The sequence below is a fragment of the Ictidomys tridecemlineatus genome, chromosome 2 (assembly GCF_052094955.1).
Source record: "Ictidomys tridecemlineatus isolate mIctTri1 chromosome 2, mIctTri1.hap1, whole genome shotgun sequence".
Taxonomy (NCBI): Eukaryota; Metazoa; Chordata; class Mammalia; order Rodentia; family Sciuridae; genus Ictidomys; species Ictidomys tridecemlineatus.
The window spans coordinates 117,089,872-117,107,089 of NC_135478.1; the positions used below are offsets into that span (position 1 = coordinate 117,089,872).

The 17,218-nt window shown below is 57.4% G+C and overlaps 1 protein-coding gene across 1 annotated transcript in view; it reads left to right on the forward strand.

The window, feature by feature from the left end:
- The window catches only part of Myo18b (myosin XVIIIB), an 82,775-nt gene extending 72,932 nt beyond the window's left edge, over window positions 1-9,843 (forward strand). The window contains exons 10-11 of the mRNA XM_078039636.1: window positions 6,583-7,829; window positions 9,642-9,843. Of these exons, the coding sequence (XP_077895762.1) occupies window positions 6,583-7,819 (1,237 nt within the window). The 3' untranslated portion in view covers window positions 7,820-7,829; window positions 9,642-9,843. The remainder of the gene's footprint in view (window positions 1-6,582; window positions 7,830-9,641) is intronic.
- The last annotated feature ends 7,375 nt before the right edge of the window (window positions 9,844-17,218 follow it).

The following is a 17,218-nucleotide window of genomic DNA, read 5'->3' on the forward strand; positions in this document are numbered from 1 at the left end:
TTGTTCTCAAAATAGGTTAAGCAGCCTCCGCTAATCTTCTTTCAATAGTACATTTATTTACGGGTCTGTGCATTCTTGGAACCGAAGCTCAGGATCCTCTTAATCCATCTTGAGTATACTTAATAATAAAGTGACCAGTCTTCCAGCACCTCCCACTAGATGTGCTTGGCCTTGAACCTGTGAACAGAAGCTTCCAGGACCCGCTCTTCCTGGGCCTGGCTTTTGTTGGTGAGATCTGCCACGTGGGTGTCTGTAGCCCATGACTGCGGTTCCCCTGCAGGTGACTGACGATCTCTAGAGACATTGTGGGTTGTCACAACTGGGGAGAGAGGTGCTTCTGCATCCGGCCCGTTAGAGCCCAGAGATGGCACTCAGTATCCCACAGCACACAGGGAGCCATCTGCCTCGGAATATCACTGGCAGCTCCGTGGGGCAGTCCCCATCTGTAGTGTTCCCTGTGCGGATGCGGAATGAGGAGACGCTCACTTTATTATTAATGGTGCTGGGATCCTGCGTCTTCGTCGTGACTGCCATCTTTCCTGCCAGGTGATGGCGGCACTCATTCCAAACCCCACAGGACAAACAGAAGTCCCCAAGATGGGCAGAGGGTTTCCCTCCAGGCACCAACCCCTGGACTGTTTCTTAGCTGACGCTGACATCTTAGTAGTTTTCCAGGACGCCCAGGTCCCTGAGTCTCTGTGGACTTGGTTCTTCTAAGACATTAGTGGGCAGTTTAGTTGTTTTTCACTCCAACGACCTGCTGTCCAAGGAGTCGTAGGCAGGACACAGCCTCCTTGGCATGGGAACCTGTCCAGGAGGGACGTGGGTCCTAAGAATGAGCCCCGTATCCTCCGCCACGCTCCACCTGGGCGCACCTGTCCAGGGTGGCTCCTTGGACAACGTGTTGGCACTGGGCACCTCTCCGCACCCAACTTCCACAGCCTAGGACTCCTAGGACCCGTGCCACACCGAACACTAGGGAGCACACATCTTATCGCACAGATACACCCATTTCTGCTGGGTGTGTATCCAGAAATCATAGGTACCTCTGCAGCTCTAGTATGTTTTCTTGTTTTCATTTTTGCGGTGCTGGGGATTGAACCCAGGGTCTTATATGCCCAGCAAGTGCCGCACCCCTGAACCACATCCCCGGCCCTTTTATAGATTTCATTTTGAGACAGGGTCTTGCTAAGTTGCCGAGGCTGACCTTGAACTTGGGATCCTCCCGCCCTGGCCTCTCGGCTGGCTGGGATTACAGGAGCGCATGGCTGAACTTCAGTTTCCTGAATTCCAGCGATTTCCATTCCTGACACCGGCTCTCTACGTCCTTGCCAAAGTCTGTTTTCATTATTTGAAAAAAATTAGTCATTCTAGCTGATATGAGCCGTATCAGATTTTGCTTTGAGCTTACATTTCCCTCCTAAGTAAACACGTGCTCATGTCTTTATTGAGACATCCTCGTTGATGAAGTGTCTGATGAAGTCTTTGCCCTATATGTCTTTACCCCCCTTTGGTTGTCTGTCTTGGTTTATCGATTCATAGAAATGGGCAGGAGAGCTTCGTGAACTGTAGATATTCTCCACTGCATGGAGCCAGCCTAGCATTATAGCTAGACCGGGGTGGGCGTCTCAGCCCTGCTGCTCCTCAGCACACCCCTGCACCTGTCCAAGCCTCAGCTTCCTCATCTGTAAAATGGGATCATAAAGGGCAGTGCAGCTGGGTGGTTAGGGGGAGTGGGATGGGGCCCTTGGTTTCCATCCTGTCTTCCATTGTTTACCATGATCTATCTTTTCTGAGCCTCATTTGTACTTGGGAAGAGGATCTAGGGGCTGCTTCAGAGGACCCTGGTGAAGATAAAATCCAGTGGTGTCCACAAAGTCAAAAGCAACAGCTCATATCGGCTCATCACCTGGACTCACCGGTGTCAACCCAGAGCTTTACGATGGCTTCCCGCTCTGCCTGGCACCTAGTGTGGGCCTGTGTCAGCTCCTCGTGTCATCTTGGACACGGTGGCTGTATCTCTGGGCCATCGTAAAAGGACATCTGCTGTCCCATCCTGGGCTTTGCCAGGATTAAAGCGCATCAATACATCTTTAATCTCCTCCATAATTTCAGGGTGTGGATGAGGCCGTGGGGTGACAGCCCACCTTTGGGGACAATGCATGGTGTCATTGAATCTGCATTGGGTTTCCTGAAGCCGCCGGCTGGCCCAGCCTCTGACTAGGCTCAGACCTGGGAATCGCTCTTTTGCTCTGTGATCGTGTCTAATGCCTGTGAATCCAGCGTCTCCTTAGCTTGGACTTCACCGTGTTGATCGGCGCATCTCCATCTCGGTGGATCTTGAAAAACACATAGATGTAAATGATGTAAATTCAACCAGGGTCCTCCTCTCCGCCTTCTGCCTGGGCGAGTGGCTGCGGCAGAGGAGGGAGGGAGGAACTTCCTGTGGACTCACGGGCTCCACATCCAGGCTCTGCCGCTCAGCAGCGGGTCCTGGAGCAAAGGGCTGCTGACCAGGGAGCTCCAGCTTCCTCTTGTGCAGGGTGGGCGGTGACCTTGACCAGCGACCTGTAAGAAACACAGGCAGACCTGTCTCATTCCTCAGCCCCCGAGCGACTTGTGTTGAGCACTGCAGACAAAAACCAAGCAGATGCTTCACAGGGTAACCTGGCAGGGACGGGTGGGGTCCAGGCAGGGGACACTGTCCCAGCAGCTGGCTGGCTTGCAACTGAAGCAGCCACTTCCGACTCCACTCTCTGGCCTTGATGGCTGGAGTCAGCAAAGGAAAAAGAATCTTCAGATTTTTAAAATATGCCGGGCGTGGTGGCACACGCCTGTCATCCCAGTGACTAGGGAGGCTGAGGCAGGAGGATCGTGAGTTCAAAGCTAGCCTCAACAACAGCGAGGCCCTAAGCAACTCATGAAATCCTGTCTCTAAATTATATGCAAAATAGGGCTGGGAATGGGGCTCCGTGGTCGAGGGCCTCAGGTACCCCCCCCCGCCCAAAAAAACCCAAAACCCATCATGGTGTCTATCATAAGCCACACTCATCGTCCGTGTGCCGTACATCACCTCTAGATCTCTTACGAAACCTCACACGATGTAAATGTGTGAACAGTTGGGACACCGTGTTTTAGGACATCGTGACCATTCAAAAGTCGGCCTGTGTACAGATGCTGCGTTTTTCAAACACTCCGGTCGGTCTGTCGAACCCACGGATGCAGAACCAGCCTCAAGGGCCCGAGTGCATGAGCGCCTGGACGGCTGTGTCCTTTGCTTTGCTTGGGGACCTGGGGCAGATGGAGCAAGAACAGCTACACTCAGGATGCGGAATACGCCAGGGACACTTTCCTAATTCCTCACAGAGCCCTGTAAGCTAAGTCACCACCATGGCCACTCCAGCCACCAAGCCAGGGGAGGCCTGTGTGCTACCCGGCTGGAAAGGGAAGGACTGGGATTCAGACCCAGCCTTCTCTGCAGCCAACCTCGTCCTCCAGGCCCTGCCTGTCACCTGGAGTGGCACTTCCAGTATCTGTTCCCATATCATCATCTCCTCCTCCTCCTCCCCCTCCCCCTCCCCCTGCTCCTCCTCCTCCCCTCTTCCTCCTGTTCATCCTCTTCCCCTCCCCCTCTCCCTCCCCCTCCCCTGCCCCTCCCCCTCTCCCTTCCCCCTCTCCCTCCCCCTCCTCCCTTCCCCCTCTCCCTCCCCCCTCTCCCTCCTCCCCCTCCCCCTCCCCCCTCTCCCTCCTCCCCCTCCCCCTCCCCCTCCTCCAGCTTCTCTTGCCCCTCTCTCTCACGCCCTGTCCTGGCATCTGCAGCCAACAGTGGCAGTGGGACCTGAGACACACAGACAGCAGAGTCCCTGGAGACTCCGCGACAGGCAGCCTTGGTGCCGTCACCCCCAGGTGGCAGGTGATGGATGGGAAGAGCACCCAAGACACCTCACATTCATCATGCCCACCTCCTTTCAGGACGGAGACAGGAGGAAATGTCTTTTGTCAGCTCTGCAGCAGGCCAGCCGGCAGCTCCAAGCTGTTTATTAAAAAAGAAAAAGAATCCAAATAAATAAAGGAGTGTGAATGGCACCTTGCTGGGGTGGGGGCGTTCCGAAGTGCTGACAAACGCAGCTGGGGTAATTATGAAGGAGCCCTCTCTCAGCCCGTGTCCAGCTGTGATGGGGACAGAAAGTGACAGGAGGGCTTAGGAGAAGAGACAGAGGCTTCGGGCAAGTTGTGTGGCTCTGCTTTTAGCTGGTGGGGGAGGAAGTGATGGGAGGGACAGGCATGGTGGCCTGCCTGCCCATCCTCCTGCGTGTCCCTCTGTGGACTTCCTTGGGCCCAGGGACGGGGCGGGCGCTGCAGATTCAGGGAGCCTCTGTGATGGCGGCCACCTTCAGTGTTGATGGGTGTGACCTGTCCCTGTTTCCCTGGGCTCTGAATTGCTCCTCGCAGCTGTTCACCCCTTGGACGGGCCGGGTGCTGCCTGAGGGCGTCTCACCACTCTGCCTGCCCCACGGGGGGCATAAAGGTGGGGTGCATAAAGGTGGCAGAAGGGCTGTTCAGGCCAGGGGTCAGCCAGCACAAAGCCCCGAGGCAGGAAGGACTTGAACTGTCCCCACACAGCAGGCAGAGTGCACAAGGGGGGTCACCAGACGGCAGGCCAGGAGGAGGAAGGAGCCGGCCACAGGGGAGAGGGACGGAGGAGGAGAGGAGGCAGCTCATCTGCTCCACCCACGCCCGAGGGCCTCCTCTTTGCCTGGGCTGTGGGATGGACCCTCCTCCACCACCTCCCCCCACCGCAGGACCACACCAGCCCACCACCCGTCCGTCCCGTGGAGCCTTCAACAGGACCCGCTGTGGCCTGGTGCCCGCCACAGGTTCTAGGCCCAGGGAGCCCCCGCCCACCCCAGAAGAGAGGCTTGTGGGATGGTGGCGTCTGGCCTCCGGATCCCAGGGAGGCAGTGGCCGGTGCCTGTCTTGGTCCCTGGGCCGGCGGCTTATCAACAACAGAAAGTCATTTCCCGTCCCAGAGGCTGAGAAATCCAAGGAGGAGGAGCCCGCAGACTCGGTGCCGGGTGCCCACAGGAGGAGCAGGCAGGGGAGCTCCCTGGGGCCGGTCAGGGCGCTGACCATCATGAGAGCAGGACCCCCGCTTGGGCACCCAGTGTGGCCCCCAGAGGCCCCACCTGCCACCAGGACCACCTTGGGGGCTGGGTCTCAACGTAAGAATTCAGGGAGTGAAAACATCCCTCCTCCAGAGGCCCCGCCCCTTCCCCTGGAAAGACCCCCAGGGTGTCTGGGCCCTTGGGTCCCTTCCAGGCCATGACCTCCAGGGGCCTTGGCTTGGCTTCCTCTCCAGATTCCAAAGCCATGGGCCACCTTCCTCCGAGCCTCGCCAGATCCGAGCCACCCTTGGTGTGTCACGGGCTGGCCCTGTCCCTCTCTGTTGCCACAGTTGGAGCCACGCAGCTCTGAGCCTCGCGCCTGGTCCTTGGAGAGGCTGCTCTAGGGACCCCTGCCCGCGGCTTCCTGCGTTGGCAAAGGCGACATTAGGTGTTGCCCTGTGCTTGGCGGCGGTGGGCAGGGAGGAGGTGCTTTCTCTTAGAGGAGGACACAGATTCTAGTTATTAAAGAAAAGGCCGATGGGTCCGGTCTCTGCTGTAGAGGATCCTTCCGTTGTTTTTTTTTTGTTTTTTTTTTTGCCCCAGGGATTGAAGGGAGGGGTGCTCCACCCTGAGCCACATCCCCAGCCCTTTTTATGTTTTAATTAGAGACGGGGTCCCGCTAAGTGGCTTAGGGCCTCTCTAAATTACTGAGGCTAGCCTAAAACTCGCCATCCTCCTGCCTCAGCCTCCGGAGCTGCTGGGATGACAGGCCTGTGCCACCGCGCCCGGCCATGCCCTTCATGAAACAGTCTGCAGTCCCACCCTGCCGCCAGCTCCTACTTTTGGGGGGCAGTGTGTTTTGGACTCAGCTGGGGCTCTGTCCCTCTGCATAAAAGCCGAGGTTGCTGTGTCCCAGATTAGCACCCGCCTGTCCCTTGAGTATAGAGTCGGTTTCAAGATGATTTCATGTGACTCTGTCCTTTTGGGGGGACCCACCCCAGTCCATGAAATAATCAGGGAACGTGCCCCTGAGACACACACTGGGGTCCCTGATCCTCCGAAGCCTCCTTGGTGGGTGTCCTGGGCTTGCCCCCCCCCGTCCCCCCCCCGTCCCCTCCACTCTTGGAGAAGCGAATTGCTGATTTCGCAGTCGGCTCTGGGATGACGGGTCCCTCGGTGTCAGATAGGAGGCCTCATGAATCTAAGTCACCCGTCCCCGCCACAGTTCCAATCGACTCCAATGTACTTAGCTGGGCTTAATTATAGTCAGAAATTGCATTTCAGAAAGCAACAAGAAATCATTGACATGGCTTGAATCTGCACATTAAATCACACGGTTCATTTGAGAGTGAGGTGGAGACGGCTTTTGCCAAAGAAAAAATAATCTTAGTGCCCGCGCTTAGCGGCGGCCCTCGCGGCAATTGCACAAATCGTATGAACCGCACAATTTCGACTGACGGCATTTTTCTTGTCCCAGGGCGAACAAAGAGGCCAGAGATGCTGGGGGGAGCCGGGCAGCGTCGGCGCTCGGCAGAGCCTGGGACGGCGGCAGGAAGACCTCCAGAGAAGGCCATGTGTCCCCGCGCTCCGCCCGCCCACAGAAGTCCTGCCCCTTGGAGGATGGGGACAGGTTTGGTGTCCACAGAAAGCCCGCGGAGAGGTCGGGGGCTCTGCCTTTTCCCCTGGCTCCTCCGAGTCCAGATGCGTCCCCGCTGCCCCGGGAGAAGCTGCCCAGCCCGTCGGCGGCCCTCTCGGAGTTCGTGGAAGGGCTTCGCAAGAAAAGGGCCCAGAGAGGACAAGGGCCCCCTCTGGGCCTGGAGGACTGGCCCACCCTCCCCATTTACCAGACCACCGGCGCCTCCACGCTCAGGAGAGGCAGGGCCAGCAGCGACGAGGGAGAGCTGTTCCTGAGGTCACGGGCCAGGTCACCCCTGGAAGAAGAGGGGGCCGCGGGGACAGCGGCTGGTCTGCTGCGCTCCACCAGCCTGAGATGCATCTCCTCCTCCGAGGGCGCGGAGGGCACCACCCAGCTGCCCGAGAAGCTCAAGACCCGGTTCGGTTCGTGCGAGTCCCTCTTGGAGTCGGGACCCACCCTGGGGAGAAAACCGAGCCCCCCGACCCTGCCCAGGGACACGCTCTTGTCACCCACACTGCGACCTCGGAGGAGGTGTCTGGAGTCCTCGGTGGATGACGCGGGCTGCCCGGACCTGGGGAAGGAGCCGCTGGTCTTCCAGAACCGTCAGTTTGCCCACCTCATGGAGGAGCCCGTGGACAGCGACCCGTTGAGCTGGACGCGCCCCAGCCTGGACATCAGACGCAAGCCCAGCGTGGACTTCGACGACTTTCTCCCTGCCATCCGGAAGCCCGAGACCCCTCCATCCTTGGCCGGAGCAGCCAAAGATGGGCACAAAGGTTCTAAGCACTCGAGTGTCCACCTTGAGATGGAAGAGGCTGACCGCCCCTTTGTCTCGGGCATCAAAACCATTTTGAAAAAGAGCCCGGAGTCCAAGGAGGACCCCGCACACCTCTCCGACTCGTCTTCTTCCTCCAGTTCCATTGTGTCCTTCAAAAGCGCCGACAGCATCAAGAGTCGGCCGAGAGCCCCGCGACTGGAGGGCGACGGTGGAGAACAACTGTCCCCCGAGAACAGAGAGCCAGGCGCAGAGAGGAAAGAGGACGTGGAGAGCATAATGAAGAAATACCTCCAGAAGTAGGGCCCTGCAGGTAAGGCGGCAGGTGGGGCGTGGAGCCGCGGGGGGCCGCCGTGAGCCTTGCAGAAAGCCCGTGGTGTTTCTGCCTTTAATTCCCTGACCCACGCTCCCAGGATTGTGGCAGTTTTAGCCAAAATAATGTCTTGCGGGTTGCAAAGCAGACGCCCTGTGCAGGGGCCACCTGTGGTCCCCTTGCAAGATAAATGCAGATGCAGCAGGAGGCCAGGGGGTCCCGTGGGGGGATCCTGAAGGAGGAGCCCGAGGTTTCAAGGCTCCCCAGCTGAGGTCATTGAACTCTTTGCACCTGGGGGTGGGCAGGATCTAGGGCCCCCTCTCCATCCCTGGGGACAACTGGTCCCCACCCCGGAAGGGCAGAGCCCAACTACTGCATCACATAGAGGGCCACTGAAGTCCAAGGAGGGGGGCGGCAGGTGGACATTCGAGGGTCAGCGAGGTTAGGTCACTGCTGCACCATCACCCGGGTGGACTCCTCTCCTGCGCCTAATATGGCCCCTTAGATGCGCCATCCAGGTGTCTGCATCCGTGAGCTGGGAGCTGGCCTAGAGCCACAGCCTCCGCCACCCCCGGTCCCCGAAGCTCAGGATATTCACAGGACTTCAGGGCTCCAACAGCACGTGTGTACCCTGCCCCAGGCTGCCCTGACCCCCACCAGCTGCCACCCCGCCCGTTTGCACACCTCGGCCCATCAAAAAGCCATTGCCCCCTCCGCGGGACACGCTTGCACTCCATCAGAGCAAGTTAATTTGACTCCACATGGCCTCCGCTCTGCTCCCAATTACCAAGTGAAGATCTGAGACTCATTTACATTATCATGCTCCTGGGGGCGTAGGAAGCCATTTCAAAGGCCAAGTAAAGGGCATGCGTCCATCCAGGGAATGGTCCTTGGCAGAAATGGCCCAAGAAGATCTTGTCTCTGCTGTTTTTTATGGTTTTGTAAGATCCCGAGTCCCCTTCCTTCCCCCAAGCAAGGTGCTTCTCCAGAGGTGCTCACCCTAGGAGCAGAGCACCTGCCTAAGAATGCCCTTGATTCCCACACTGGACCTCCACGTGTGGCCCCTCTCCCCACGGCTGATGGACTTTGGAAGCAAACTGGAGCCCAGTCTTAGTTCTTCCTGCAACTAGTCACAAGACCTTGGGCAAGGGGTGTCATCATGCCCTCGGCTGGAACATGGGGATAACAATGCTAATGACTTCAAGTGACATTGAAGGTTTAACAAGAATACAGGCGACCCCTAGCACAGAGCCTGGCACCCAGCAGATGCCATAATTGCCAGGTGACCTTGCACTTGGAAATGTGGTCCTGTATTTGTCAGCTTTCTGTTACTGTAACAAATACCGAATCATCTTATAAAGAGAAAAGGTTGGTTTGGGCTCACAGTTTGCAGATTCCAGTCCATGATGGGTGGGCTCTGTTGCTTTTGAGGCCTGTGGCGAGACAGTACTTCCTGCTGGGAACAAATGGCAAAGCCTCTCACCATAATCTCTACCAAGAGCCCCCCAAGGACCAGAGGACCCTCCCCCACACACGGTGCCCGCCTCTTGGGGTTTCCCCGCCCCCACTAGCATCTGGCTGGGGATGGAGGCCTGACCGTGGGCCTTCCCGGAGACCCGTGGATCTTCATCTTGAGCCAATCTGGAGCAGGTCCTTTAGAAAACTCTCCAGTTGATCCCTCTGCGGCTCCTTCTCCACCCCACCCCGGGGCAGGCTCTACAGTGACCCCCTGGGAACACACAGTGCCAGCCCCCCGTCGAGCCCCCCTGCACCCCGTCACCTCTCACAGCTCTGACCTGCGTCTGTCCCCAGCTTCTGGAGATGCCGTCCTCGGAGTCTCCCCAGCTCCACAGCCGCCTGGAGACAGAGACTGGCCAGGCCTCGCGGGGCCCCGGGCCCGGAGCCGCCCACACAGCCACCCCCGAGAGGGAGAAGGACCCAGGAGGCAGTTCCCGCTGGGGGCCCGGGCGCCCGTGTGCTTGGTCTGTACAAAATAAAGCCGTCTTCCTTGGTATCCGGGCCTCTCTGTTCTGTGACCACGCCACCTGGGACTCCGGAGGGCTCTCGGGTGTACCTGGGGACATAAGGACTCCAAAGAATGGGACGGGCCCACAGTGTCCCCAGTGTCTCCCCTTCCTGTCCCCCTGCAGTGGCCTTCCTCCTCCTCCCTCCTGGCCACGTGAGCTTAAGTGCCCCCTCCTCCGGGAAGTCTTCCCTGATCATCAAGCTGAAATCCAGGCTGTTCTCGGTTCCCTCCCCCTGCCCCGCTGGCCGGCTCCGTTCCTTTGTCTGTCTCTCTGCAAATGATCCAGTGGTGAGCCCAGGCACCGACACGCACCGTCCCTGCCCACGAGCGGAAGAACGTCCACCCCCCGCCGTCCCCACAGCTGCACAGATGCACACCCTGCACACACACCCATGATGCTCACGCAGACCGTGAAGCACACCGGAGCACGTGGTCCGGCCGTGTGGCTCGGTGCCTGTGTCCAAGCATCGACCTCTTGGTGACCCTGAAGCTGTCCGTGGTGGCTGGCCCTCTCTGTGTTCCTGCGGTGTCTGCGGCAGTTCTACAGCGCCCTGGAGGACAGGCGCACTGCTGAGTCCCTTCCCACAGAGGGGCCTGGGGAGGGCCATGCTGCTGCGTCTGGACAGCCGGCGCCGCCTCTGTCCAAATTCCCCCGCGTGGACGCCCCGTCCTGCCAGACGCACTCCACCCCAGGACCCTGCTGATGTGGCCGGCCGCAGCCCCACTGTGGGAGGACGGCAGAGCGAGTGGCCTCAACCACAGGTGGTCGCCTCCAAGATCAATGCGTTGGCGCACAGGTTCGGGCGGCCCCTCTCCTGGGCTGCAGGTGGCCGTCCTCTCCCGAGTCCCTCTATACCGTCTCCCCTCCATGGGGTCTCGTGACAGCCAGTAGGAGCACGTGTCCTGAAGGGCGTGGGGGGACGGGGGGGTGCACGGGGACAGGGGTGGACGTGTTTCGCCGTTGCTGGTGTGTCCCCCTGTCCATGGGATCACAGGCCAGTGCCCTGGGGACTGTCCGCCACCAGCCTGCCAGTCACAGGAGGCCCCAGCTCGTCGGAGACAGCTGGACCATGGGGGGATGGGGGGCAGCCATCTGTGGATGGTCAGAGGCCCTGGCGCCCCGCCCACTGACACTCGGGTCAGCGTGGAGAACGGGTGGCTCGTGCCAGGGCCCCAGGCTCCCACGGTGGGACCCCCAGGGCCTTGGTGCCTGGAGAGGTCACTGCCTTCGTGGGGCAGTTCCCCATCTTGGAGAAGAGGTTCCTAGGCGCCTGGTCTTCAGGAGGGAGCAGAGGACGACCATTAGTTCACCAGAGATCCCTGGGGATGCGGCGGCCTGGGGGCTGGGCCGCAGGGTCTGTTCTGGGGTCTGAGGGTCTGAAGGGTGGGCGCTGGGCACGTGGTTCCCTGGGGGCTCCTCTGCGTGGCTGGCCGACAGTGCCCTCTTGCTGTCCCCTCAGGGCCTCTCCTCCGTGTCCTCGTACCCCCAGTGGCCCTCCGCGTGTCCCTGTGTCCTCCTGCTAGTCAGGCTGGACCAGGGCCACCCAAGGGCCTCCTTTACATGGAGTCATTTCAGGAGGCCCTGTCCACGCCTACCTCGCAGTCTGCAGCCGTGGGGACTTGGACTCCAGCATCTGGACTTTAGGGGGTCACAACTGAGTTCACGACGCGTGCTACCCACAGTGAGGGTGCTGAGCTCATCCATGGTGACTGTCACTTGTGTGGTCACTGGGAAAAGTGACCGGTGACCACACAGGGAAAAGCCATTGCGGGTGTCGGGGACAGATGCACACAGCCTCCCTGGGCCTGGCACCCGGGCGAACGTTTCTGCGAGATTCTCTTCGGGTGCCACCAGACGTCTCCACGCAACCAGTATGTGCCCAACGCCTCCCGGGCGCTGTTCCCACAGGGACCGGGTGGGGACAGGCAGGGGACGCTGCTGCTTTTCAGTGGGGAATGTGCTAGCTGGGGACACAGACAATAAACATGGGCATAAATAGACGGTCAGCAGAAAATGTCTGTGGAGGAAAATAAAGCGGAAACTACCTCACGGGCGCCCTGTTAAAAATCTATAGAGCGTTGATGTCACAAAAAACATTTTTATCAGGGAGGAGACCTGTCATGACTCTTCAGTGATGGACACAGAAAACCTCCAAATAGGTTCGATTCGGGTTGTGGCAGTGAAGATTCCATCATTGGAGTAAACGGGAACCCTGAGGAGGGCGTGGGAAGTCGCAGTGCCCCCTGCCTGGCATCCCAGTGCCTTGGGAGGCTGAGGCAGGAGGATCGAGTTCAAGGCCAGCCTCTGCAAAAGTGAGGCCCTAAGCAGCTCAGGGAGACCCTGTCTCTAAATAAAGTACAAAATAGGGCTGGGGTGGGGCTCAGTGGCCAAGGGTCCCTGAGTTCAACCCTCAGTGCCCAGAAAGTAGTGGAACCCCCCCCCACCTTGTGTGGGGCACGTCCTGCCCCCTCTCTGCAGCTTCTCCCAAGACTCGGTTCTCATCTGGGAACATGGACAGTGACCCCTGTAAGCAGCGTCAGGACAGATAAAGGACACGGTGCACGTGCAGGGTCTGAGCCCACCCAGGGCTGGGCGCGGTCTGTCCTCCGTCCTGCCCATCAGTGCCCTTCCTTTCTCCGGACCCATCCCCACCTCCCCCCGGTGTGCTTTCCTGTGTAAGTAAAGTGATGCTTTTAAGGACTGATTCTGGGGGACCCAGTGGAGCCATTCTGTTGAGCCGGGCAGGGAATATTTATAACTTCTTTCCTAAAAGCAAATGATTTCTCGGAGATGCTGAATTCATCCTGAGCAGCCTCTGGGCTGTCTTGTAAATACATAGATAGGAGCGTTAACCAAGCCCCAGTTGTCCAGCAAACCAGAGCAGAGATGCCGGAGGCCGTAAGTACCAGGGCTGCGTCTCTCCCAACCCGGCTGTTTTGAAGCCAGGACTTTCTTTCACTCCTGCTCCTCTTCAAATACCCCTTTACCTCATCAATTAAGAATTCATTCAACAAACGTTTGTTGAGGAACTATTATGTGCCAGGCATGGTGCTGCTCACCACGGAACCAAGAAGGGGCAAGAGAGACAGTCCTGCCTCTGTGGCACTCTCAAGAGAAGACCTCAGTGCCTGGGGCACATAAACCAACAGTGGCAATATCAATACGAATGACCTGTACGTCTCTTTTTGTTGTTAAGGTCTATTTTATAGACAGTGAAATCCTCGGATCTCAAATGTGCCAATCAGTCTGTTTTGACAAAGTCATGTCAGGACAGATCATTTCTGATCATCCTAGGAGTTCTGGCTCATGTTCCTTCCCAGGAAAACCCTCCTCCCCTGCCCCTCACAAGCAAGCACTGCCTGGCTTTGTTCCATCCTCGGTGAATTTTGCCTCCTCTAAATTTTTCTGCAAAGAGGATCATGCAAACTGTACTTTGAGGGTAGATTTCTTTTATTCAGCAAAGCTTACTTTTACATCAGGGATCAAATCCAGGGGCACTTAACCCCTGAGCCACGTCCCCAGCCCTTTTTATATTTTATTTAGAGACAGGATCTCCCTGAGTTGCCTTGGACCTCACTAACTTACTGAGGCTGGCCTCAAACTTATGATCCTCCTGCCTCAGCCTCCCAAGCCACTGGGATGACAGGCGTGTGTGACCACGCCCGGCTCGGCAAACCTTTTTGATACTCACCTATGTTATTGAATGAATCCCTTTTTTTTTAAATTCTGTTTTTGTCGATGCTGAAAAGTCTCCCGTTATCTAAATGTAGCCCAGCCTTTTATCCGTCTTCCTGTAGATAATATTTGGACTCTTTCCAATTGGCGGTTCATCATAACATTTCTATTCAGAGCTTTTTATGGACATTTGTTTTCATTTCTCTTGGATAAATACCCAGGAGTCCAACAGCGGGGACACCAGGTGGATAGATGGATATTGAACTTCTGGAGAAGTCACCAAACTGATTTCCAGTGACCAGTGACATTCCGGCATTTTCTATTTCCCCACCCACATGGGAGAGTCCCAGCCCCTCCCGTCCTGCCCGCGTGGCTGGGGGCGGTGTTTTGATTCTGGCTGGTACAGCGGGCGGGGGACACAGCCCTCGGCCCTTTAGTGGGCATTTCTCTAATGACTCACAGCGCGAGACCCTTGCCAGGTGTCTACGGCCAGTTGTGCGTGTTCTCACATGAAGTGTCCCTGCAAGGCTGTTTTTATTGGATGGTTGATCCCTTTATGGCCCAGTTGGAAGAGTTCTTTCTATGTTCTGGACGCAGGTCCTCGGGCAGATATATGCTTGGCAACGTTTCCCACCGGCCCGTGGCTTGCAGAGTCATTTTCTTCAGGACGCATTTAGATGAAGCAGATGTTTTTAGTTTGGGTGAATCCAGTTTATTTCTCCCGTTCCTTTTATGACTCGTAGTTTATAAACCCTCTGGAGGAGCGTTTTTCTATCCAAAAGGTCATCAAGACACCTCCGATCTGTCTCTCCTTCCGGCTTTCCGCGTGGGTCTTGGTGTTCAGATCCACGAGCGCGCAGTACCCTAGCCATGGACCAAGCGCGCACCACGGAGCATCTTCTTTGATTAATGTTTTTATGTTTAAGTATTTAGACAATGGGGTGCTTGTCAGCATCAACAGAAACAGATTAATGTTTTAATTAAGGTCTACTTTAATTAATGAACGTCTGTGGACTTGTCAAAGAAGTACCAACAAGATAGACAGATCTCCATTCGCACCCGGGAGGATTCTCATTTTGGATTTTGGTTTCTGTTTGTTTGTTTGGTACCAGGGATTGAACTCAGGGCACTTGACCACGGAGCCAAGTCCCCAGCCCTGTTCTGAGCTTTATTTACAGACAGGGTCTCACCGAGTTGCTTTGGGCCTCATCATGGCTGAGGCTGGCTTTGAACTCAAGATCCTCCTGCCTCAGCCTCCTGAGCCGCTGGATGACAGGCGTGCACCAGGCTCCACCTCATTCTGGCCTCCTATGGCATTTCAATGCTTGGTCCCCCTCTGTCCTCCGGGAATCTTTGTCCAGCACCCACGTTGAACCAGGCAGACCTGCTGGGGGACCCGCCCCCTCTCTGCCATGTTGAAGGCTCTGGGTCCTGGCGCTAGAGAGACCCAGAGGACATGGGAGAGAGCCGCTGTGGACCACAACAACTTCCCAGGGCTCAGAGCTTCAGATGGCCGTTGAGGTGAAGTAAGATGAGACTGAGCAAGTTCAAGCAGAGAGGACCTCGGGCAAGAGCCAGTACACAAGGCCCAGCGGCCACCGTGCCTCTCAGCGGATGGTTTGCTCAGTGACAATGGAAAGTCACAGTCATGGCCCCAGCAAGTCATTGCTCCCATGCCCTTGCTTGTCTGCGACCTTGGAGCTCAAGCCATAAAAGCAGAGGCTTCCTTCCCCACATCCCCACCCCCCCACCCCTCCACTGATAAGGAGCCGCTCCCAGGAGGTCTGGCTGTCTCCACCTGCTCCCGTGCCTCTGTCCTGTTATGGGATGTGCCTGAGCTGACAGGCAGCTCAGCCAGCCCAGCCTCACGCCCATCATCAGAGCCCAGGACATGCCAGGCTGGCTGGTGGCCAGCCACCCACTCCCAGGGTGTCAGCCATGTCCCTTGGGAACCAGATGCCTGGGTGGCATCAGGAGCAGGAGGTGCTCGCTGAGGGGTGCGCCTGGGAAAGAGAAAAGAAGGGAGGGGCAGAGTGAAGGGGTGAAAGGGGCCCCGACCCCAGTGCAGAGGGGACTCCTGACATAGGAAGGGTGGGGCAGAGGGCCTTGGTTCACGGCCACCTCTGAACAAGCCGACCAAGCCCCAGCAGGAACACGGGAGCAAAGACGCCCCCTAATAGGAGCCTAGTGTGGGGCAGGCACAGCCAGGCCCTGGTCCTGTCCATGTTCTGTCACTATCCGGGGTCTGAGCTCCAGGTGTGCAATCTTGGTCGAAAGCCCAGGGAGAGCCCAAAGGCGCGGACCGCTGGAGGCTGTCAACGCAGCCTTCACAGCCGAACATGAAGTTCTTTCTGAAGCAGCAGATCAGGGCTGCATCCCCAAGATTGTCATGCATAGGAGAGGGAGCCCAGCCAGACCAGCAGAGCAGAGCCAAGCACACCCACCAGTGACCCCAACAGCCGCACATTTACTATTGTATACCACTGGGCTTTGGTGAGTGTTTGTTACGCAGCATGACCGCCGCAGTAACTAACTGATACAATGAGATGGCTCCATCCTCAATAGGCAGGCAGCTTTCTGCTCACTGGGGGAAAGATGGAGGCTCGGCTCCAGCTGTATGCACACCTACGTAAATAGTGCTAGTTCTTCATAGATGTAACTGACTCTGGCAACCCATGACTATTTAATAACGTCTATTCTTGGACTTCATTAAGTGTCAGTTGGCAATGATCAGCACAATCGTGACACCTCAGCAGCTGTCTGGCTGGCGCGGGGTGGGGGCTGAGGTATCCTATGATCACTAACATGCAGATACTGTCAGGGCACTTGAACACGCTTGCTATTTACCCATGTTTGCACGCTCGTGTGGTGGTGCCGTGAGGGCAGAGGTTGGCCTGGTTGACCCATGCTCCATGAAGCAGAGGAGATGCCGTCCACCATGGCCTCTAGAAAGAAGGGACACTTCGCAATTTTAGCTCCCACTAAGTCTCAGAGTTTTTGTGAACTGGGCCCCGTGACAGACAGAAAGGCCCCGGGGTTGGGGGGCTCTTCCCTGCCCTTTCCACCCAGTCTTCAGCCCCTCTCCATCTATCACCTTGCGTCAGAACCAACTTCGGCCACTCCATCAGAGGGACGCTGAGTCTGCCACCGAAGTGTCCCAGCTGGGCCCATCCCCCTGGGCTTCCTCCACGGCCACCTGGCTGGACCCACCAGCATCTCTGGCCTGGAGGCAGCCATCGTCTCTCACCCGGAGTCCACATTCGCACACCTGGGCCCGACAGTCTGCTCTCTGTTCAGAGTGACCTTGTTAAAACAGGTGGATGAGGCCGGCCAAGGCTGTGCTCAGAATTCTTGCATGGCGTTGTCCCCTCTCCTCCAAGTGACAGTAAAATCTTCACCACAGCTTTTGCAGATGGATGGCTATGGGACAAACCACTGCAAAACGTGTTTTCTGGGTTGCTTGTACAGTTTTTCCGTTTTGAATAAAATGGGCTGGGGACAGCAAGAAAGCCCACAATGACCTCACACTCATGACCCATGGTTAGAGCTGGCTGCTGGCTGTTCTGGGAACCCGACTGGGGCCATGGATGGGGCATCTGCAATCTTCTCCATGGGGTCCTCTGCAGTTCTGCTTGCGCTTCCTCCCAGCATGGCGGCAGAGTGCAGGCACAAGCCCAGGAGGTGGAA